Source organism: Mus caroli, unplaced genomic scaffold, assembly GCF_978045245.1.
Source record: "Mus caroli unplaced genomic scaffold, Mus_caroli_1 scaffold_3, whole genome shotgun sequence".
Lineage (NCBI taxonomy): Eukaryota > Metazoa > Chordata > Mammalia > Rodentia > Muridae > Mus > Mus caroli.
This window is the reverse complement of record NW_028227258.1, coordinates 129,499,451-129,524,280: the sequence shown is the minus strand read 5'-3', so window position 1 is coordinate 129,524,280 and position 24,830 is coordinate 129,499,451. Positions and strand designations below refer to the sequence as shown.

Here is a 24,830-nt window from a genome sequence, read left to right as displayed (position 1 = left end):
AAAATACCAAAGATACCAGTTAAGAGTCACAAGGAAGTGCAAAGTCACAAGAGTCACAAAGAATACCTGGTAATTGTTCCGGTTAACTCTCAGTTTCTAAGAGCCCCTAACAATAGCACATTTGCATGGCAGGTTCCGGTAATGGTCAGGGTGACTTTCTTTGAATGAACACTCTTTGAACCCAGGAAGCTGGTGGGTGGAGGAATGTCACTATCTGATTAGCATACCTTGGAGCATTAAGTCACAGAGGTCACATTCCTAAGCCTGGGCCTAAAGGCCTAGAATTTTGTTTTTACGTTATACTTTCACACCCAGGAGCTGGCCAGCGGCAACTATCTCTTATATCAGGTTAAAGAGAGCAGGGCATAGTCCATTTCTTGGACCCCTTATAAGGAGTTAAATTACAATTGGTTTCAAATCAGGTTTACAGCCGGGCGTGGTGGCGCACGCCTTTAATCCCAGCACTCGGGAGGCAGAGGCAGGCGGATTTCTGAGTTCGAGGCCAGCCTGGTCTACAAAGTGAGTGCCAGGACAGCCAGGGCTACACAGAGAAACCCTGTCTCGAAAAACCAAAAAAAAAAAAAAAAAAAAAAAATCAGGTTTACAGAAGAGAGACAATAAAGAAAAAGGAAATATAGAAAAATAAATCTCAAAAAAAAATCACTAAGTGGTCATCATGTGATTAGGGAAGGTAAGGGAGGCTAAGGGGGGCTAGAATATTCTCAAAAATAAGTCAAGATCTTGGCTCCAGGAAACAGACTTTAAAAACAGCAACTCGGCTCTTCTAGTAAATAAAAACTTATTTTTAACAATGCAGCATTATGGCTTCTATATTCAAAATGGAGTTAGGCTGGTTCCTCAAAATATCGTTTGCTTCTTCATAATCACTGATCTGTTAGTAAGATGGTTAGCAGAGCCCCTCGTATCCTAATGTCAAAACATGTGTGAATCTGACTCAGTGTTTCAGTCAATATTCTATTGCCGTGAAGAGGCACCATGACCAAGGCAACTCTTACAAAAGAACACACTTAATTGGGACTTGCTTACAGTTTCAGAGGCTTAGTCCATTATTTGCATGGTACCTGAGAGATATACAGTCAGATCTGAAGGCAACAGGGAGAGAGAGACAGGGAGCCTGGTGTGAGCCTTTGAAACCCTAAAGCCCACCCCCAGTGACACACTTCTTTCAGCAAGGCCACACCTACTCCAGCAAGGGCACGCCTCCTAATGCCTGTCTTAGTGCCACTCCCTAGTGACCAAGTACTCAAATGTATGAGCCTGTGGGGCCCATTCCTATTCAAACCACCACACCCTGTTTCTGTGGCTGAGAAGCCGAGATTCCAGTTACCTGTTATCTGAGCAGCGCTTGCACAGAAATGTCAGTGAACATAAGATGGTGCTTTCTATCATTCCTCATAATACATGTATCCACACTAAAATGTCTATGTTGAAATTTGCCTTTCGTAGTCACTTACTTTGTGTATTTTACAGTATGGAGTAATTCTAGGTATACCTATTTTTTAAGAGGAATTTTTTTTTTCTTTTTGGATGGAGATAGTCTTCCAAATTTGTTTCCTAGTGTTTGTGTCTGACAGTTGAAGCCTTTTCAACAGTGGATTTAATAAACATGGAGGAAGAGGTCCTTGTGGTTAGGTAGTGATAACTGAATTCCTTAATGTGCTTTGACAGGCTGGGCTTGAGAACTGATGTGGTATCATAAGAACAGAAGACCAGTGCCCCCTTGAGTCGAAGCCAGAGGCTGCAGTAGGCACACAGAACATTCTTTATGCTTGGAGAGTACCAGGCTTTTGAAAGAGCAATGTCTATTGATTTGGACTCAGAGTCAGTCTCTGAGCACCCACTGTTGGGCCAGATGACTTCACTGTGGGACTTCACTGTTTATTGACCTAGTGGCTGGGCTTAGGAAGAAATGCTCCAAGTGTGGATACAGAGAACTGGTTTGCTTTGTCCTTGTACTACAGAGGAACCAGCTCAGAGCCCCTCACATGCTGGTCATGTGCTCTGCCACTGAGCTGTGCGCCCATCCCAGGCACTTCTAGTTTTGATAAGGTGTGCCAGTGAGAAGGATCAGCCAATAGTCCTGAGGTTTCTTGCTCTTTAATCCTACTAGTATCAGTAACATTGACTGAGGCTTAGGGAAGACTGTAGACAGAAAGCAGGCTTTAGGGGAGAAATAGCCATGCAGAAACATCTTGCAGCCTTCAGATAGTCTCCAGGATTCTGTGGTGTGCTGGGAATCAGACCCAATAATTTTATTTTTAAATTCATTATATAGTAAGTAGTTTTCTAAGTTTTAAAGACATATTTTTTGTATATAGATGCTTTGCCTGCTTGTATGTCTGTGCACCATGTATGTGAAGTGTTGGGGGAGGTCAGAAGGTGTCAGATCCCTTGGATCTGGAGTCTGGATGATCACGAGCCATCTTGTAGGTACTGGGCATTGTACCTGGGTCTTCTAGAAGAGCAACAAGTGCTCTTAACCACTGAGCCAATTCTCTAGCCCCAAGTTTTCTAATATTTAAGAATTAAAAAATACAAGCAGCAGCTGGGAATGGTGGCACACCCCTTTAATCTCAGGATTTGGGGCAGGGGCAGGCAAATCTGAGTTAGAGGCCAGCTTGATCTATAGTGTAAGTTCCAAGGCAGACAAGACTACACAGAGAAACTCTATCTCCAAATATCAACAACTGACCAACCGACCAACCAACCAACCAACCAACCACCACAAGCTGCCACGATCTAAGTCTCACCTCAAATGAAGCAATGCCATGACTGTGGAGTGTTCTCTTGGGCTGAACAGTTTTCCTTTAAGAGATTCTTCTAGTAATTCAATACTTTAGGGTCAATAATTTTAGCGTCTTGTTCCTTTTTTTTTTTTTTTTTTTTAAATTAACTGGGGCATCGGAGTGCTTACTAAGCGTGGATGAAGCCCCAGGTCTGATCCCCTGCATAGTGAAAAGCCAGGTGTATCTGTGGTGGTGCCTGTAACAGTAGAACTCTAGAGGCAGAGACAGGAGGATCAGAAATTCAAGGCCATCTTCAGATACATGGTGAGTTTAAGGCCAGCCTGGGTGTTAAGAGGTCTTGTTTCAAAATAAAATATAATCAAAGGCTTAGTGTTGGGGCCGGCCAGCATCTCATGTCTGGGTTGGAGCCTGGAAGGCATCTTGGAACTGAAAGAAAAGAGGGAGCCTAGGCGGGTTGAGAAATAATGGAACCAAGACAACTAGTCTGCACAAGGGTTCAAATTTTTAATGGCAGACACGCTTTATAAAAGAGGGGGGAAGTCCATTCCTGCCAATTCATCCTTGGAGCCTGGAACCAGCTGCAGATGTTGATGTGCAGGATAGGGCATAGTCTCCAGAATAGCTCTCAGCACGTAGCAGTATCATGAAGAGGAACAGCGACATTGGCTCAACAATAGAGTGATCTAGAGAGGAAGGCTCCACCCTAGATAATCTCCTTAGTGGCAGCAAGGTCAGGTTCTGGCTCGCTTATGGGAGGCTACAGCTTAGATGTGTGTTTTCATGTGTTTAACATGTAGTTAGTCCTGACACATCAGGCACACTGTGAAAAAGTTAATTTTCTATAAAGTTTACCCAATTGGTTCATTAAAAGAAGTCTCTACTCCAGTGATATATCAAGAGACTGAGCTCAACTAAAATTATGAATGATCTGCTTTCCAATCTTTATTTCTTACTTTATCAAAAACATCTGAGCACAGCTTTCCAACATTGTTACAAGCTGTCTTCTTTGCTTTTAAATTTCCGAATCCTCTGGGTCAGGTGCAGTGAGCTCAGAAGGTGCAATCAACCCTGCTGAACAGCTCTGGTTTCTGCTGAACCCTGGAGAGTGTGGAACAAATACTTGATTCTTCTTCAGCCCAAAGAGGTATTTTTTTTAATAAATAATTTCTTTTTTAAAAGATTTATTTATTCATTTTATGTATATGAGCACACTGTACCTATCTTCAGACACACCAGAAGATGGCATCAGATCCCATTACAGATGGTTGTGAGCCACCATGTGGTTGCTGGGAATTAAACTCATGACCTGTGGTAGAGCAGTCAATGCTCTTAACTGCTGAGCCATCTCTCCAGCCCCCAAAGAGGTATTTTTAATTCTAAGGTTTATTCTCTTACATCCATGAGAGATGTTGCAGATGGTATTGGTAAAGGATATCAATTGTCAGCTCACGGCACACAGTGTCAAGTGAACGGGAGAGCGTTTTCTTACTAGCCTTATTCCTGAACCTATGACAGACAGGTCAATTCCTGCCACCTTAATGGCATGGAAATGGATGAGAGTTTATTCAACCCACCTAAGGCTACAAGTAGCCACTATGTGTCTAGACCCTAGACACTTCAATTTAAGCACTGCTACCAGGTACAGAGCTACATTACACTTGAGCTTTGGAATGGCAGGACTGGTTTGGGCCTTTGGTTATGTAGATCAGGCTATCTAAGGCCTAGAGAAGCAGAGGGACAAATTGTTGCAGTAATTTGGGGTAAGAAAAGACGGGTGTTCTGGGCGACACTGATAGAGATGTAGACTAAGAACAGTAGACAGGGGTTGGGGAGGTATTTACAAATGGGTGCTTCCTTGACTAGCGCTCCACTTTCTTGGTGAATGATTTTCACAGAAATGAAAGAAACTGAAGTTATGATTTTTAAATGCTATCTAAATCTAGCTGGGAAAATGTACTGTCTTTTAATATAAATAGCCATTGTTTAAAATGATGGATCCTATTATTATATCTGATTTGCTGATTAACTCAAAGTGAAGTGCACATTTCTTTTTCAAGTATAAATGTTAGTTGAAGTATTTCTGCTTAAAAAAAAATAATTCCGAATTCATCACAATCAAAGGCCAGGGATCTCTCCCAGGTAACTAACTCAAGTTCCAGATTCCTTGTACTCAAGTTCCTTTGGCTTCTGGGGAGCAGCCATCCTTCAGGACCAGAGCGGTTGATGGCCTGAGGCAAGCCTCATAATTCCCAGTACCTAATTAACTCCTTCTCGAAACCTGGCCCACTCCTGCACAAACCCCGTCCCACTCGCCCGCCCACCTAAGACTCCTCCCACTCTATTCGCGCGCGAAGCACAGCTCCACCCACTCCCCCCCACGCCCCCCTGCCTTGCTCGAGGAAGCTCGGTCCACCCTACCGCCCGCTCGCGAAGCTCCACCCACCTCACCCGCCCGCGAAGCTCCGCCCCCTCCTGCCCGTACCCCAACACCTTCCCTTCTTCCGTCGCTTCTCCCTCTCCCTGCCCCTACGGATGCCTTCCATTGGCTAAGACCGCTAAACCGCGCGGGATGCAGCAGCGCCAAACTCTGATTGGCTAATGACTAAGCCGGACCCCTTGTCATTGGTTGATACGAGAAACCAGCAAGAGTGGCTGTGCAGCGGGCGTGCGGCCGCTGCTTTGTTGCCGGAGGGGGCGGCGTTGGAAGTTGCAGGCTTGCGGGGCCGGCGTTCCCAGGGAGAGGAGTCGCGCCGCTGTTATCTTTCGTCCGGTAGTCTTCGGCCAGTCCCCGCCAGACAGTAGCCATGAGCGGCGGCGTGTACGGCGGAGGTGAGTGAGCGCAGAGGCGCCTCGGGGCGTGTGGACCGGAACGACCGGCCCGGTCCCTAGTCGCTTCCGTTTCCCTCCGGTCCTCGGCGGGCCCTTCCGGTCTTTGGCCGGTGCTTCCGGTTCCCGTATGGGCCACGGCCTCTCCTCCTCTTCGGACCCGGGCCGGCGCGCAATAGGTTTCCGGCTTGTCCCGTCGCTGCTCCGATATGGCCTCAAGGAAGGGCCTTGGCGCGTCTTACACCTGGGGCTCTAGAACCGGCTGGGCTCTGATGGCAGTCCCTGGCACGCCGGGTCCCTTCGCTGTACCGGTTCCGCCGCGCGTTGGTCCCGGGCAGCTCGCGGAGGTTCCGGGCCCCCGGGTTGGGCACTGGGTGCGAGTGGTGCTCTGGATCCTGCAGCAGCCACTACAGCCTGGACATCGTTCCAGGCGTGCTCGGTCCCCAGATGAGCGGAGCCCTGAGGTACAGGCTGCAGTTCCCCTGTCCGGCTGGGCGGGAGCCTTTTCTAGATTGGCGATAACGTAAACAAGGCTTCAAAGTACTGTTTTGTTTAAGAGTAGTTACTTAGTTAGAGACTCTTCTCTGGGGTGGGGGTGGGGGGTAGTTGACAGGAGATGGTGCTGCCATCCCTCACGTTAACTCACGTTAACGAAGAAGAAAATATTGGGAAGAGTTAAACAACCAGCTCAAAGTTTAAAGACTCGTTGTAAATTGCTTCTGGGATGAGGCAGTGGTATTCCTTTCTCTGCCGTGTACAGGTAACACGCACCCATCATGAGTTAAATAGTATCCTCACACTAACAAATCTATATCTGTATTGAGTCAGTAGATCTGTGCCCACTCGTTTTAACTGCTGTGTAGGGTTTTGTGAGAATAAACTATAGTAGTTTCTCTAGGAACTGTAGTCTTTTTTCCTGGCAAGAAGTGTGACAGTAGTAATTACCGTTTGCTAATATTTATCGTGCTTATTGTTTGTCAGCACTGTAAGTGCTTTATACATTAAAACATTCAAGGCATTTAGTCATCCTATCCTATGAGGTAAGTATTAAAATACATTTTTCGGATTAGACTGTGGCAGAGAAGTTAGTAAATTACCCATCTCACATAGTGTATTAGTCATTTTTCAGTTGCTCTGATTAAAAAACACAAAAACAAAAACAGCTTCTAGAAGAAAGAGTTTACTTTAGCATATGATTCCAGAGGGATAAGAGTCCAGTTGAGAGAGGTATGGCAGCTAGCAGCAGGCATGATGGTGGGGCAGGAATCTGGGCTCACGTGTCCAACCTCAAGCATGAAGCAGAGAGCAAACTGGAAATGGTGGGGGCTTTAAACTCAAAGCCTGTCCCCAGTGACAGCTTCCTACATCAAGGCCCACATCTTCTAAACCTCCACAAACGGCACCACCAACTGGGGCCCAGATGTTTAAATATCAGCGTCTATAGGAGACATTTTCATTCAAACAGTTGCATATGCATCTCCTTTTAAAATAGGAATTTCTCCAAACTGGGTATGTCTAAACTAAATAGCTCTGTGATTCTCTTTGGGTGCCTCTTTGTAGCTAGCACCAAATTGGATAGATTGGGCATAGATTGACTTTAACTAGAGAAATAGAAGAACTTTCCTTAAGGCCTTAGCATTTGAGTAATGTAGATAAGTAGGATTAGTGTTTTAAATTTTGATGACATTGACAAACCAGTACTGAGAAACCCAAGTGCATTATCCTAGGAGGCCTGCTGTTTGGGGTGAAGTATTTGGAAAATATAAATGGAGGCTTTTCTCTAAATTAGACTGAAAAAGATTGCCAGCTTTTTTCTTACCACTAAACCGTCTCCTAAAGTCTGGAATGTGTAACTTAAATGATACGTTATACGTTCATTAAATGCTTTTTACTTGGCCTGTATAAATTACACTCTCGTTTCCATGCTGTTCAGTTTTCGTATTTTGCTGCGCTTCTTTATTTCATGAAACAAAACATAATTTCCCATAATTGATGAAATTGTACTAGGATGTATTGGGTGGTTTTTATTTTTCTTTCCTCTTTTTTTTGTTTTTTGTTTTTTGTTTGTTTGTTTGTTTGACTTGTTTTGTGCCACCAGATTCCCTTGCTGTCATTTATTCCCTTCTTGTGCCTGTAGAGATGGCCTCTGGGCTTTCTCAGCCTCTGGTTTCAGCTTTGAACTTTGATTTGGTAATGGTATGGTAACTATACTTTTTGCCTGTGCTTTTTGTTTTAGTATAATTGTTAAAAGCTGGTGTTCCCCACCCAAGTTAAAATGTCCCAATTTGGATGCTGCATTATAGAGTCTTCCTGGGATTGCAATCTGAGCTTGGCCCTCCCTCCCTGAATAGGCAGTTTAGCTCTCTGCATCGTTCAGCTGTTGCCACAGCTCTCAGCAGAAACCTAGGTTCTGGGAACCGTTTCTTCTTGTTTCCTCAGTTTAAGGATTATGAGGGCAGTCCTTTGTTCATCCTTCTGTACCTGGACTATAGAAGTTTATAACTAGTTCCTTTAGTAAGGAAACCACTACCTGCTGTCAGTGTACCATGGCTTTCCTGATTAAACCTCCATTGATAAAACAGTGTATGACTTTCCATATTTTAATTAAATACATCTTGAAGGTGCATTTACTACTAGGTTCATGCCAGCCATGGTGGTGCATAGTTTTAATCCACTTGAGAGTCAGAGACAGGAACTTTGTGAGTTCTGTGACAAGTAAGATCCACAGAGACACCCTGTCTCGAAACAACAATGGTAAACACTAGATTCTAGCTAATCATGTGTGAATGTAATGGATTTTTACAAAGTTTTAAATTTTCATTTTATATACATAAAATATGTCCTTTTCTTTGTTGAGACAAGAGTTTCTCTGTGGTTTTGGTTGTCCCAGAATTAGCTCTGTAGATGAGTTTGGCCTAGAACTCAGAGATCTGTCTGTCTCTGCCTCCCTTATTGGGATTAAAGGCATATGCAATTCTACTTTAATCTCTTCAGTAATTCTCTTTTAATCTCTTCAGATGAAGTTGGCGCTCTTGTTTTTGACATTGGATCATACACAGTGAGGGCTGGCTATGCTGGCGAGGACTGCCCTAAGGTAAGAACAGTGATACGAATGAATTACTTGGGTAGGCAAGAGTCATCTGTGTAAAATTAAATTCAAGCAGAACCTCAAAGCAAAAATGAAGGTAGACACTGGAAACAGCCCCTTCTGAGAGCAGCTGATCCTTCCCACCATATTTTAATGTCCCAGGTTGATTTCCCCACGGCTATCGGTGTGGTGTTGGAGAGAGATGATGGAAGCACAATGATGGAGATTGATGGTGACAAAGGCAAGCAGGGCGGGCCCACCTACTACATAGACACCAATGCCCTCCGCGTGCCCAGGGAGAACATGGAGGCCATCTCACCACTCAAGAATGGCATGGGTATGAATTAGCTGTAAACAGCAATGTCTTGCAAGATGAACAAGTATTTGTTTGTTTGTTTGTTTTAACTCCATAAAGCAATATTTTGGATAATGAGAATACAACAATGTATAAGAAGTATTTCTTTCCCTTAAACTTAGTCAGGAGAGTTTGGTGTATGCACAGAAAACTGTATGCTGGGCACATGGTTAAGAGTTATGTGGGTGTGGTCAGGAAACATGGGATCAGAGATTTCATAAAGGAGGTAGCTGCTGAGTCTTAAGCCATGGATAGGAATTCAACTGGCCAGCAAGGCTGAGAAAATCAGAAAAACACCAACTTGTGTAACAAGATGGGAGTTGTGAGGGAAATATCTTTGAAATGCTTTACAGATATGGCTGCAGCATTGTGTGTGTTAGGTCACTTGCAGGAAAGGTAGGCAGAGAATGCGGTCTTCCTCTGGAGCATGTTGAAATAGTCGCTGAAAGCTGGCCTGCGGGAATTACATAAGGCTCAGTGTGCTCGGTCATCTTTGCCACTCTGAAAGACTTGCTGACAGTACGTAGAACCTGCTGGAGGGATGCACTGGCGACAGGGCAGTAATAAAAGAGGAGAGGTTTCTGATGGGAATGAGAGCAGAAGTTCTGAAGTGGCTTTTGAGGATCCAGGCGGCAGGCTGCACTAGGAGATTGAGGAGGTAGAAAGGACAGGAGAAGTAAGGTTGCCTAGAGTTTTGGTTGAGGTAATGAATCAATGGTAATGTTCACTAAAATCAGAATTAAAAGGGGAGGCAGGCAGAAATGTCATTGTCTCTGGATAAAATTCTGAGGGAAACTATATTCATAGAAGGACTCATACGACCACACTGATGTCACATGAGGACAGCATCCAAGGAAAAGGGAAAGGGGATGAAATTCAGGGGAGACCTAGGTCTTCTCTGTGGATGGCATACAATGTGCTTCTGCCTCAGCTGCACAGTGTAACAGTGCATGTATTATCTACCAAGGAGCTCAGCAGTGACTTTGTAAGGCTTTGATTGAGGGCCGGTCACATAGGACCACCTCTGCCTGTCATACATCAAAGGTGTAGAAACACAGGACAGAAGCAGTGATCACCATAAACCACCCCAGTGCAGGGGACTGTAGACTAGTTGAGTACCTATATGCCAGTGCCTGGTCAGGTTTGCTGTGCCCTCCATACAGCAAGTGAGTGTATGGGACATTGGTTATGATCTAGTTTGCAGGTCAACTAAAAATCATGGGGAAACATTGAAGGTGTGGAACTGCACTGTGTGACCCAGATAGGTCGTGGAACTTGTAAGAGGTTAAGAATGGGCTTTCTGTGGGAAACTTGCCCAGTATATTTAACCAGTTGAGATGAGTGCTCAGGAAGGACAATGACAGCCTTAAATTAGGGGCGGGGAAAATTCAAGAGAAGTTTAAGAGTCAGAGTCAAGTTGAGGCCAGTGTTCTCAGAGGTGGGTTGAGATTTCCCCAAGGGAGGCATTGGTCCCAGCTACTGGTGAAGTCCACAGACTTAAAAAAAAAAGTCATATGGGTCTGTGGGGAAAACATTTGTAAACCATTGAAATCAGTAGTACCAAGTAAGGTCAAAGGTCACATTTAATTGGTAATACTAATTGTCCAATGGAAGTGTCACCAGTTAACTAGTGACTCCTGGGTTGAGGGGATGCCAGTTTTTGTTTTGTTTTTTGAGACAAGGCCCAGCTCAATAGTCCTGGCTGGCCCTGAGTTCATGGAGAACTGCCTGTTTCTGCCTCCCAAGTACTGTGTGCTGGGATTAAAGATGTGCAATGTCATTTCTAGCTACTCTGGATTTAAAAAAAAATTCCTTTAAGTCCTTATTTTTCTAACACATAGTGTGGTTTTTTGCTTTTGTTTTCTTCCTAGCTCTAGATATAACTGAGTTGTCTAGCCTGTGAGTTGCTTTCCGTTGTCCTCTTTCCTGTTCTGATCACCCAAATGGCCTCTAGCAAGACCTAGGTGTCTGTTAAGTACCCCATTTATATTTGAGGTAGATCTGAGAGGCCTGCCTACAAGAACCAAAACTAGGTTCTATATGCAGAGTACAGTACTGGCCTGTTTTGTAAAGTGCTGTGTTACACAGTAGATTCAGTCATAGGAGCAGTCTTTTTGTCTTAGATGGTGCTTGCTCATTCATTCATCAGCTAAGCCTTGTTTCAGGCTCTGACTCTTATGTTCTAGTTGAAGACTGGGATAGTTTCCAGGCCATTTTGGATCATACATACAAGATGCATGTCAAATCCGAAGCCAGCCTGCATCCTGTTCTCATGTCAGAAGCGCCGGTGAGACCACTTTCTCTTCTAGTTTCACTAGTGTATTTTTTTTTCTTCCTTCACTTTCTGCTCATTTGAAGATTTTCTTTTTAGAAAAAAATACACTTATTTATTAGTTTATCATGTGTGTATATACACACACGTAGGTGCTCGCTCGTGTGCCAGGCACACATGTAGAGGTCAATACACTTATTTATTAGTTTATCATGTGTGTATATACACACACGTAGGTGCTCGCTCGTGTGCCAGGCACACATGTAGAGGTCAATACACTTATTTATTAGTTTATCATGTGTGTATATACACACACGTAGGTGCTCGCTCGTGTGCCAGGCACACTTGTAGAGGTCAATACACTTATTTATTAGTTTATCATGTGTGTATATACACACACGTAGGTGCTCGCTCGTGTGCCAGGCACACTTGTAGAGGTCAATACACTTATTTATTAATTTATCATGTGTGTATATACACACACGTAGGTGCTCGCTCGTGTGCCAGGCACACTTGTAGAGGTCAATACACTTATTTATTAATTTATCATGTGTGTATATACACACACGTAGGTGCTCGCTCGTGTGCCAGGCACACTTGTAGAGGTCAATACACTTATTTATTAATTTATCATGTGTGTATATACACACACGTAGGTGCTCGCTCGTGTGCCAGGCACACTTGTAGAGGTCAATACACTTATTTATTAATTTATCATGTGTGTATATACACACACATAGGTGCTCACTCGTGTGCCAGGCACACTTGTAGAGGTCAATACACTTATTTATTAGTTTATCATGTGTGTATATACACACACGTAGGTGCTCGCTCGTGTGCCAGGCACACTTGTAGAGGTCAATACACTTATTTATTAATTTATCATGTGTGTATATACACACACATAGGTGCTCACTCGTGTGCCAGGCACACTTGTAGAGGTCAATACACTTATTTATTAGTTTATCATGTGTGTATATACACACACGTAGGTGCTCGCTCGTGTGCCAGGCACACATGTAGAGGTCAATACACTTATTTATTAGTTTATCATGTGTGTATACACACACACGTAGGTGCTCGCTCGTGTGCCAGGCACACATGTAGAGGTGAATACACTTATTTATTAGTTTATCATGTGTGTATATACACACACATAGGTGCTCGCTCGTGTGCCAGGCACACATGTAGAGGTCAATACACTTATTTATTAATTTATCATGTGTGTATATACACACACGTAGGTGCTCGCTCGTGTGCCAGGCACACATGTAGAGGTCAATACACTTATTTATTAGTTTATCATGTGTGTATATACACACACGTAGGTGCTCGCTCGTGTGCCAGGCACACTTGTAGAGGTCAATACACTTATTTATTAGTTTATCATGTGTGTATATACACACACATAGGTGCTCGCTCGTGTGCCAGGCACACATGTAGAGGTCAATACACTTATTTATTAGTTTATCATGTGTGTATATACACACATGTAGGTGCTCGCTCGTGTGCCAGGCACACATGTAGAGGTCAGACAACAGCTGGAGGGTATTACTTCTCTCCACTGTGTGGATCCCAGGCTCTAACTAAGGTTGTCAGGATTGGGGACAAAACAGGCTTTACCTGCTGAGACACCTTGCTGACCCTTTGTTTTCTTTTAAAGAGTCTTCAAAATTTACATTTTGAGTTTGGAAATTTGAGGAAAGATTAATTTTGATTATGGTTATAACATTATTTCAGCAAACTAATAATTGGCTTCGTGAGTACCACACATCGAGCTTTCCTTGGTGTGTGTAAGACATTAGAGGAAAAAGTGCTTTCTAGCTTTTTACAAGTGGGATGACTGGGTGTTTGAAAATTCATATTTAGGATTTTGGTTATTAGATTTAATATTTAAGAGTATTTTTGTTTTTAGAATCTTCATTTTCTTGTGATTCGGAAAGTCTTTATTTCTAGGACTCATAGCAGCTAACAGTTTACTTGTTGAATAATAGAGTTTATGATTTTTTAAAAAAGGAACTTCTTAACTGACTGATTTTCTTTCTTTCTCTTTCTCTTTGCCAATATGGCTCTGTAATGTATGGAATGAGTCACTGCTTTAATTACTGTTCAGTGGATAACCCGGGTCCTTCCTCCCTTCTCTAGTGGAACACCAGGGCGAAGAGAGAGAAACTGACAGAGTTGATGTTTGAGCACTACAGCATCCCTGCATTCTTCCTTTGCAAAACTGCAGTTTTGACGGCGTATCCTTAAACTGTAAGACAGCTTTTCTCGGTGTGTGCAAGACATTAGAGGAAGAAGTGTTTTCTAGCTTTTTACCGGAGTGTTTTAGGCATTTCCCCACTCTCCACCCCGTTTTTGAATCATGTATGCAGTGTTGGGTTTGGGTTTCATAAAGACAGTCTCCTTCAGGTGCGTCCCTTCTCCTTCAAGAAGTATATCCAATATCTCCTTCAAATGGGTGACCATATTCACCCACTTCCTCTGCTTAGATTCATCTGCCCCTCTTTGCTGTCTCCCACTCTGCCTTGCAGCATTGTGGTGGGGCTGGGGTTGGGGGCAGTGCACATGTGCCAGTGCCTTTGTTCTTAGTGTATCTGAGGGGTTCTTAGATTTGCAGAGACACCGTGCACGCAGTGTTTGCTTCCGCGGGTCACTGATCTGATCTGCAGTGTCTGTGTAGGCGGCATTATTTCACTCCTTCTGGCTAAGCGGAACAGCAGCGTGCGAGTACACCGCATTCTCTCCAGAAGTCGATGACCCTGCCTGGGCTGACTTGGGGACTTGGCTGTTACAGCAGTGCCGTGACAAGCAAGGTGTGCAGGCATCTGCTGGCTGTCCTGACTTCCTTCGTTTGGCATAGATTTAGTAGGTCTGACTGGATCCTGAGTAGTGACTTTAATTTTTTGAGGATCCTCTTTACAGATTTCATAGTAGCTGGACTGATTTCCACATCCACTAGCACTGAGGTCTCCTTTCTCAGTGGCTTCTTTCTGTTAATCTGTTCTTTTGTGGACAGACAATCTGATTAGGGTGAAATGAAATCTCATTGCAGTTTTAATTTGTATTTTCATGATACCTTTAAAGGTGTTAAGCTTTTTTTCACATTTATTGGCCATTGGCCATCTTTTATGAGCAATGTATTCATTTCATTGGGCTATATTATTGATTAGGTTGCTTTTCTTTCTGGTCTAGTTTTCTGAGTTAAGTAAATATTCTAGATAGTAAACCTTTGTCCGATGTGCAGCTAGCAGATTCTTGCGTTTCTGTAGGTCACTGGCACTTGTGAAATCTTTGTAAAGTCATTCTGTGTTGAATCAGCACGCTTCTCCATGGTCCTTCTCTGCCCTACTGTGGGGCTCTGTTGTGTAGTTGTGAGATCACCATGTTCTCCTGCTTCTTGTATTTCCTGCTTGCTCCTGCTCCATCCACATCCTTCCCCAGGTTGCTGTTGGGGGCACCTGGGGGCCAGGAACAGGTTGGGTGTTTTTTTCTATATCTTTGCAGGATATCCCAAGCTTTTCTTTTCGCAGATAAACTGAACTCTGTTTCTGTAAACAAGATAGAGAGATGGCTTGTACCTTCTGCGTTAGTAGCAACTTTGTTGTGTCCTTCTCCCCACCCGTTTCTCTGTATTTTACCTCTTCTGAACTGTTAGTGGGTACCAGGCTCGGGACATCGTAAATGCTCAGCAGGTAGTCGAGCCGCCAGTGAAAAGCCCAGTTCATACAGGCCTGTAGCATGCCGATGAGTGGAGTGGGATCTGCTCTTTGACCAGCTGCTGAGTCCACCTCGCGTTGCTTGTTGGGGTGTACTGGGGTAGGGCAGGGGCTGCCACCCAGCTGCCATGCCTGCAGTGCTCCTCCAGAATTCTTCACCCGGTGTCACAGCCTCTTGCTGTTCTTGTCTGGTTTTTGTAAATGCTGTTAAAAATGTTTCAATTTATTGTAAGCCTTTTGATCAGTTGTGGAGGTTTACAATATGTTTGTTTTAAGCAGCTTAATTAAAGAAGAAAGCATTCTGGGAGTCCTGTCTGTGCAAGTGTTTTTCAAGACAGAGTAATGATTTACTCTAGTTTTTATCTCTAGACATGCTTTTTACACATGTAAATGATAAGGTCTGTTTAATAAACTGACTTACACATGACAAGAGCCAGCCTTTCTTAATCCGTACTATCCTAGGAGCTTCCATACTTCATTTTCCTTAATGCTTTAAACTAGATTTGCTAATGGTCGTTCTACTGGGCTGATTTTGGACAGTGGAGCTACCCACACCACTGCGATTCCAGTCCACGATGGCTATGTTCTTCAACAAGGTAACTGCTTAATGAGGGCACGAGGTGACTTTCCCGGTCTTGACATCGATAGTGAAGACAGACCAGGGATTCTATTGGAGCACATCCATTTCCAGTAATATGTTTCAAATGCATGGCTTTGCTCTTTAAAATGGTAGCTTACTTAATCTACTAAAAGAAACTTATTCCTGTGTAAATATATTTACAGTTCCAAGGAATTGAGACTTTCGGCTCCACTTTTCAGCCTTGTTTGATTTGGTTCTCAGGCATTGTGAAATCCCCTCTTGCTGGAGACTTCATTACCATGCAGTGCAGAGAACTCTTCCAGGAAATGAATATAGAACTCATTCCTCCTTACATGATTGCATCAAAAGTAAGCAGCATGTGATGTTCCTTGGTGAGACCTGCCTTTGCCTCCTCTCCTGGCTCGTGAAGTCTCTTAGCATGTGCTCTTGGTGTTCTCAGGAGGCTGTTCGAGAAGGCTCTCCAGCCAACTGGAAAAGAAAAGAGAAACTGCCTCAGGTCACAAGGTCTTGGCACAATTACATGTGCAACGTAAGTTACCCTTACTGTCTTTATAAAGTGTTGAGTCCAAGGAATTTTTGTTTTTTTAAGAACACAGAGGAGATTTATTACCCTGGAGGGACAAGTGGGCTGCCTTGGGATTGGGCAGAGACAGCCATGTTATGTTTTTTTAAAAATATCTGACAAAAGGAATAGCTTGGGGTGGGGAGCACTTTCCATATTATTGAAACAGCCCCTACAAACAAGCTGCTACACAGCAGTGTGAAGAAGTGGGACAGGCTATGGCTTTAGGGTAGAAGTAGGAATGCTACTTTGTACTGTTGTTGAGAAAATGGTTTCAGTTTGTGTAGAACTTAGTATAGCTTAGGTGTGATTTCTTCCCTAGCTTTTATCAAAAATAAAAAAGTGTGTGTGACTGCTCCAGCAGTGGGCCACTGAGACTCTGCTGGAAATATGTCTGTATGTGTAGCCCTATATAGGTAAGAGGTCAGTATATTGCCATCTCATAGATACATACTCATTTCTAATAGTAAAAGGATATGACACTATAATTGACTTAGTTTATTCTGAGAGCATGTTGCACCCAAAGGTGTATGTATTAGAACATGGAAAATTCTTGGAATTTTTCCATATCAATCTGCAGGCCATGTTCATTTCACAGCAGTCACTAGAAATTCTATAGATATGATGAGTCTGTATGTCATATTCAGGTGATAAATCTCTCTTTTAAAATCAAGTTACTGGGTGGTGGTGGCACACACCTTCAATCCCAGTGCTTGGGAGGCAGATGCAGTCAGATGTCTGAGTTAGAGGCCAGCCTGGTCTACAGCATGAGTTCTATGACAGTTCTATACACAGAGAAACCCTGTATCAAAAAAACATAGATAGATAAGATAGATAGATAGATAGATAGATAGATAGATAGATAATAGATAGATAATAAATGAGGTTACTTTTAAGGAAAAGAATGATGTTCTGAAACTGGTTGAGTTTGGTGGGGCAGTGGTACAGGTTCCTGGTTGTTTTTAATCTCTTATTATTGTCTCATAAGTGGTGTAATTGAAATAACTTGTGTAATTATAATTGTAGAAATGAATTTAATATATGTTATAGATTGTAAGTTCCCATGTAACTGTAGAACTGGGTATGCTGATGCTCAGTTTTTAGAAGAGTTGCCTGCCCTCTTCAAATGACTCAACTGTGAGGAAGCGGTCTGATGCCATTGTGTAGTCTGTCACGCACAGTGCACAATACAGAGAGTTCCACCTGATTGCTAACTTCTTCTGTCCACAGTGCGTCATCCAAGATTTTCAAGCTTCTGTTCTTCAGGTGTCAGACTCCACCTACGACGAACAGTACGTTTTCTGTCTAACTGTGCTGTACTTGAGAAATAAGGGCTTTGGTTTGTTTAACTATTGAAGGGTTGTAGACTGTGTTAGCCTGAAGACATACAGTATATGCTGACTGCTGCTCTTGGGTGTTTGTACTCTAATCTCTATAAGTGGATTATAATTTTGAACAGAGTTGTTTGCTTTCTGTGAACTGCTGTTTCCGTTTGTAGAGTGGCTGCCCAGATGCCAACTGTTCACTACGAATTCCCCAATGGTTACAACTGTGACTTTGGGGCAGAGCGGCTGAAAATTCCTGAAGGATTATTTGACCCTTCCAACGTAAAGGTGGGAAAGCTAATTTCAGAATTGGTGTGGCTTTTCCTGTGTAGAGAATTTAATTACGAGATTAAAAAGCCTAGATAAGACTCAATTTGCCAGTGGGTTTTCTGTGGACACCTGCATTCTCGTTCTAGGGACTGTCTGGGAACACGATGCTGGGAGTCAGTCATGTTGTCACAACCAGCGTTGGAATGTGTGACATCGACATCAGACCAGTAAGTGCCAGTCTCTCCTGGTTACTGTCTCTTAGAGCACTGAAATGCCCCAAATTTGGTTTGCAGTTTGGCCACTGGCTTTATGGGTTGTTTATAACCACCTGGAAAGAGATGGACAAACTGATATGACCAGTGAGCTCCTGAATTGCATCAACGCTTCTGTGAACATGGTTGTGGCTGCTGGACTGGACACAGCAGAGTCTTAGAATGCTTTACCCTCACAAAATTCCTTTGGGCGTTGCTACTCCAGATTTCCTAAAATGTAGAAAATCAAGATACATAGAAGTTAGTGATTTTCCTTGACTTTTACTTGTAGTTTTCAGGAAAGTGTGGTTTAAGTGTGCAACTTTGACATGGATTGTATTAGATGACTTTTTTTGTTTTGCTATGTCAGGTTTTAAACTGTTGATACTATATCAAATTGATTATATAATATACTCATCTATATTATAATGTACTAAGCTATAGATTTATTTCATAATCCACTTAGTTTATAATCCACATACTATCTTGGTTTTCAAGTTAATTTGCTTAAAGTATGACGTGAATAGATGTGAGTGTGTGAACACCATACTCACAAAAGGCTGTTGGGTGACCATGAAAATATTTTCTTTCAAGTGACTTATCACTCCATACCACTTTTAGGATAGTGGAAGTAATAGTTTAGATTTTTTTTTTTTTGTAGATGTGTGTGTGTGTGTGTGTGTGTGTGTGTTGTATATGGAGGGACAGTTTTGTGGCGTTGAGTGTCTATCCCGTCACATGGATTCCAGAGATCACACTCATGTGCGGATGTGCACAGTGAGCACCTGTAGCCCACTGAGCTAGTTTTCTGCTCTAAGTGTTGGTGTTTTCTTATGCAAGGTCACTTAAAGGCAGAGAATTAAATACATTTGTAAGAGTGGAGCTTGTTATTGAGGTCCTTTTCTATTTATTTAACGTTAGTAGATGGGACCCAATTTTTGCGTTTTCTATTCCAAAATTCCAAAATTTCGATGACTTAGATGCTTGGAGTAGATTTTTTTTTTTTTGGTTTTTCAAGACAGGGTTTCTCTGTGTAGCCCTGGCTGTCCTGGCACTCACTCTGTAGACCAGGCTGGCCTCGAACTCAGAAATCCGCCTGCCTCTGCCTCCCGAGTGCTGGGATTAAAGGCGTGCACCACCACTGCCCGGCTGGACTAGGTTTTAAAGCTAAGAACAGAGCCAGTTAAAAAGGCAGCTGGCACTTACATTTTGATAAGTACATGCAAAGTGAAGTAAATACATTCCTCCTGAGTGTGAAGTTGTTTTATTTGGGAAGTTCAGCCTGTGTTCTAAAAAAGTTGCAACATTTCTACAAAAGAGAAAGCATTTTGGCCAGGAATGTTTCCAAAGAGCATCATTATCTGCCAGGATCAGAAAACAGTTTTGTCTAATGTAAAATATCATGACTTTCAGATGAACAAAGATGGATAATATTATAAAATGTACCTCTGATATTAGTAGTTGTTTGCCAATAAGAATTAAAAATTTGGGGCTGGTGAGATGGCTCAGCAGTTAAGAGCACTGACTGCTCTTCCGAAGGTCCTGAGTTCAAATCCCAGCAACCACATGGTGGCTCACAACAACCATCTGTAATGAGATCTGACGTCCTCTTCTGGTGTGTCTGAAGGCAGCTACAGTATACTTAGATATAATAATAAATCTTGGTGTCAGAGCGAGTGGAGCCGACTGGAGCCAGCAGAGGTCCTAAATTCAATTCCCAGCAGCCATATGATAGCTCACAACCATCTGTACAGCTACAGTGTACTCATATACATAAAAAAAAACTTAAAAAAAAAGAATTATGAGTTTAATAATAATGGTTTTACATTAGTGGCTCTGGGCTGGCGAGATGACTCAGTGCGTAAAGGTGGTTGCCACCAGAGTCTGAGAACCTGAATTCGATTCTCAGAATCCACATGTTGGAAAAAGAATTAACTCCCAAAAGTGTCTATTAATTTCCATATATAAGCTGTGGCTTGCTTGCTTACATACATACAAAATAAATAAATGGAACAACAAGTTGGTAGCTGGATCCAATTCCCAGCACCTAACAATACTGTAGGATTGCTGGAAACATCTGGAAATGATTCTGCTTCTCTCCTAGGGTCTCTACGGCAGTGTGATCGTAGCAGGAGGAAACACGCTAATACAGAGTTTCACTGACAGGTTAAATAGAGAGCTTTCTCAGAAAACTCCACCAGTAAGTTTTTCTGTTCTTTGTATTATTTAGTTGTGTCCATTCTCACCGAGTAGAATTTAATAGATAATTATGTGCCTTTACATTATGAGTAATACCTATTAATAATCTATTTGTCCTATGTAACACCTATTGGTTCCTCTTCTGTTACTTGAATTTCTTTTAAATGTTTGTATGTGCTGTGTACATTAACCCATCCATGTACATCTCTCTGGAGGCCAGAGGTCAAATTCGGTGTCTTTTATCTCTCTCCACATTATTTTACATACACACATTCACATATAAGTGTGCACACATGAACACACATACATAGACACTCACAGGGCATATGGTGCTAATTTTCAAGGGAGAGGAGAATCTGGAGGGGTAATTTACATGGTGTATTAATAATACGAGGCATAATATGCTTACAGGGTATTAAGTGTTTCTGTAGAAACTGTTTTAGTTGCTGATGTTACACAGAAGTGCTGTTTGGGTATTAATACGCTGGCATGATTGACATCTGCCGTCAGTACACTGCAGAGTTGGAGATGATAGTCTAGAGCAGTGGTTCTCAACCTTCCTAATGCTCTGACTTTTAATACAGTTCTTCATGTTGTGACCACCACACAATTATTCTCATTGCTCATTCATAACTAATTTTTCTGGGTTTTTTTTTGGGGGGGGGGTTGAGACAGGGCTTCTCTGTATAGCTCTGGCTGTCCTGGAACTCACTCTGTAGACCAGGCTGGCCTTGAACTCAGAAATCCGCCTGCCTCTGCCTCCCAAGTGCTGGGATTAAAGGCGTGCGCCATCACTGCCCGGCTCAATTTTTCTGTTATGATTCATAATGTAAATACCTGATAGGAAAGCATCATTCAACCCCCAAAGGAGTCAAGGAGGTTGAGAAGCACTGGTGTAGGAGAACCTGCAGTAGAAGTTCTGACCGTTGGATTTCATAGAAAGCCAACAAATATAACTGCAGGCATGGATGGCCCAAGGTCTGCTGAGGAGTGAACTAGGGGCTGGTGTTATGCAGCCTTCCCTGCATCAGCTATTCTTGCAGAGGACATGAGTTCCCAGAACCCACTTTGGGCTCCAGTGCCCTCTCTGGCCTCTTCAGGCACCTGCACTCATGTGTACAATATACTCACACAGGCATATACATATACATAATTAAAATAATTAAATAAGCCCCCCCCCGCCCCCAAGAGTAATCTAGAAACCTTTGTCCTTAAGGGAGTAATTAAAATGAAAATTGTCAGAAGAAAAGTCCCATTCTGGAACAGACACCCATACTAGCACTTTGCTGGCTCTGGCTCTATGTCACCACACACGCTAATGCACTGTAAAGGTTGTCCACATTTGTGTTGTATAGAGTGCCTGTTTGGACACCTTGAAAAAGATTCCTAGAGGCAGATTCATAAGGAGGAAAGGAAAAGACCCTAAAGAAAGTGAATTGAATACATCATTGACCCCGGCCAGGTGATACAAACCTGTTATTCCCAGCTACTGCAAGGCTGAGGCAGGAAGATCCCAAGTTTAAGGCTGGCCTGGGTGATACACTACGTTCAGAACAGAGGCACTAAGGTTTTAGTTTTTTGAGATGGGGCATATGTTGTTGTCCCATTGTAGACCAGGCTGATTTACTCAGCATTCTGCCTCCTTCAGCCTGGGTGCTGGGGTTGCAGACATGAACATGAATCAAAAGTCACTTGTGGTCTGGCATTTTGATTGGAAAGAGTTTCGGTAGCAGGATCTCTGGGGGTAGGGTGGTGGGTGAGAGACTTCAGTGAAGAGGAATGAAGCACCTAGGGGCCTTTGGAGGTACGTGCATGAACTGTAAGGGCTGTCCTTGTCCTATGCAGGTTTTCAGTTTTGGTTTTGTTGCTTTGTTCATTTATGTTTAACAGTAAGAAATTATGTACAAATATAAATCCTGTCTTACAACTCTAAACGAGATTACAGAGTAACAGTGTTAGTGATTAAAAGAGCATCATAAAATATATTTAATAGAGCTGTTCAAGGGGAGGAGACTGCAAGCTCTGTAATGTCTTTAGTGCTGCAGAATGAAAACTCTCAGGGGAGTGTCATATTGAGGAAATTGAACAAGTTTCCTGACAGCAAAAGTTAGAGCATGGGTTTCAGTATTTCCAGTCCAGTGTGTCTTCCTACCTGGTGTGGTGGTGTTGCATGCCTGTGTTTGCCCAGTCTCTTGAGTCACATAGTTCATTTTCTTACCCTATATTCATTAAGACCTTTCGTGAAAAGTAGCCTAGCCTATGCCAACTATTAGCTTAGCCATTTGACACCATGTGAAACTAATTTGTTTTTCTGTGTATGTAGAGACAGACAGGGTGAGTGGGTGTGTGAGTGTTGGATGCTGTTGTAGTCCTATTTGACCTCAAACTCACTATGTAGGCCATACTGGCCTGGAACTAGGATCTGCCTGTCTCTGTGTCCCAAGTGCTAGGATTAAGTACATGTTCCACCATGCCTCTAGAGGTTTTTCAGCACTGAATTCCCAGGTTGGCGGTTGTGGCTACCCCAATATCCTAACACTTCTTCATCTGTTGTAGAGTATGCGGTTGAAACTGATTGCAAACAACACGACGGTGGAGCGGAGGTTCAGCTCATGGATTGGTGGCTCCATTCTAGCATCTTTGGTTAGTAGTTAAGATTCCACTGACACAGTCTCTGGTTTGAGAGAGGAACTTTTGAGAATAAGATTGTGTGTAGCAGTTTATAAAGAGCGTTTTATCATCTGACAGTGCACCATATTTTTCTCTGAACAATTACATCTTTTCTGGTTCTTTTTGTTGGGGCTCAAGAATTCTTTTAGTATTTATTCTATATTGATAAAAGTCTGTCTTGGTACTACAAGTAACTCTCCCCAGTTTATATATATATTTTTTTCCCTAGAACACCACTCTGGGTTTTCTGGAAACAGTTGTTTATTACAATTTTGAGTCATAAAAACTTTCACTACAAGCAGAAATTTTAACTTAAAAGCAAGATTCTTATTTGGCTTAAATATTGCATTAAAAATACTATTTAGTAAAAATATTAAGAATGATTTCAGTGCTTCATTGATCTTTGCACTTAACACTGACAGATGAGTGGGGACCTAGTAGGAGTATCTGCTTAAAACCATTTACATATAAAAATGACTCCCCACTCCAGCAACCTCAGGCTGGCCTCCGACTTGGAGCCGTCTTGCCTCAGCCTGAGTGCTGGGACTACAGGTCTACACCATTGCACTTGGCTCTGTTGGGTACATCAGATGCATCATCATTGAATAAGTCACCCCATACGGTCTTCCCCTTCAGTGGGATCTGTTGAGCCTCTGTTTGTAATACGTCTTGGCCCTGGGCAGGCTTAGGTGCACTGCATTTATTGATGAGTCATTTCTTCTTGAGTTCAGTTGTTTCCCACCTCCTGGTGAGGCTGTCAGGAGTTGGCTGTGTAACCGGGGCCAGTGAGATCACTGTGCTTGGTCTGAACAGGAGTCCACCTTGAGTTGAGTGTGTGAGATGTAGGGCATCCCATTTTCCCTCAGAGGACCTGAAGTAACTGGCATGTGACCACTAAGAGGTCCCACTACTGCCTTAGGACCCTTCCTCATGCCTTTGCCAGCCACGTCGTCATTTCTTTTTGATGTACCAGGTATAGAGGGGCTTGGTGTTCTCTCAGACCTGAAAGGCCAGGCTACACAGCGTCTCTGGCCCGTCTCAGAAGACGGCAGCGGAATAGGGGCACTACTGTTTTGGAGGAGGAGGGTAACAGGTTAGCAGTTAGGGTCCTTTAGGAGTACCAAGCACCACCTTCTAATAAAAAGTGAGGCGTAATTCTGCTGTGCTTCTTCCCATCTTACAGGGTACCTTTCAACAGATGTGGATTTCCAAACAGGAATATGAAGAAGGAGGGAAGCAGTGTGTAGAAAGAAAATGCCCTTGAGGGCTCCACCCTGCCTGCCCGTCACCTCACGTCTGTAGCTTTAGTACACTCAGGAAAAGATGACCATCTTTTGTAGAATGTTTATACATGTTTGCATATTTCAATTTCCACTTAAATTTTTTAAGGCTTTAACTGGCTCTATAAATTAAATGAGTTTGTGCTTTCCTTGAAATGCACTTATTCTTATTACAGGCATTTTATAATTTTGTATGAATGTCTATTTTGTCTAAATATTTTGCTTTCAGTAAGAACTTTGCAGCTCTCCTGGGGGTTGGTTGGTGGAATTCCTCTTTATTGACAAGTACAGGTTACTGCCTGTGCTTTGTACCTTAGGCTACAAAACTAAATAAAAATCACTGCTGTCCTAGAAGGTTCTGGATTTGTCTGTGTGACTGGCTGCTGTCAGTGCTGCTTTTACCATTACTTGATGTGGGAAAGCAATCAACTGTTTGACTACCAGTGTCCACATCCCTTTCCTGCTAACAACTATGTGTATGGTTAATTCACCTGCATGGACATCTGCACCACACTAGTTAGTGCCTGCTGTCTGCATAAGCCAGAAGATGGTGTTGGTTCCCTACAAACTGGAGTTACAGAGGTTATGAGCTTTTCTATCTGTTGCTGGGTTCTCTGGAAGAGCAACAAGTGCTCTTATGCTCT

General features: G+C 42.9%; 1 protein-coding gene across 2 annotated transcripts; it reads left to right on the top strand.

Moving 5' to 3' along the window:
- The first annotated feature begins 5,232 nt into the window (after nt 1-5,232).
- On the top strand, nt 5,233-24,362 carry Actl6a (actin like 6A). Of its 2 annotated transcripts, none has more exons than XM_021157564.3 (14): nt 5,233-5,597; nt 8,612-8,688; nt 8,845-9,019; nt 11,224-11,324; nt 13,455-13,552; nt 15,530-15,624; nt 15,870-15,976; nt 16,069-16,158; nt 17,422-17,483; nt 17,690-17,804; nt 17,933-18,013; nt 20,142-20,237; nt 22,793-22,879; nt 24,090-24,362. In XM_021157564.3, the coding sequence occupies exons 1-14, from the start codon at nt 5,573-5,575 to the stop codon at nt 24,168-24,170; spliced, it is 1,290 nt and encodes a 429-aa protein (XP_021013223.1). In that variant the 5' UTR covers nt 5,233-5,572; the 3' UTR covers nt 24,171-24,362. The 2 variants fall into 2 exon arrangements, with proteins under 2 accessions (XP_021013223.1, XP_021013225.1); XM_021157566.3 differs by lacking the exon at nt 5,233-5,597 and adding an exon at nt 5,706-6,058.
- Nucleotides 24,363-24,830: the final 468 nt, after the last annotated feature.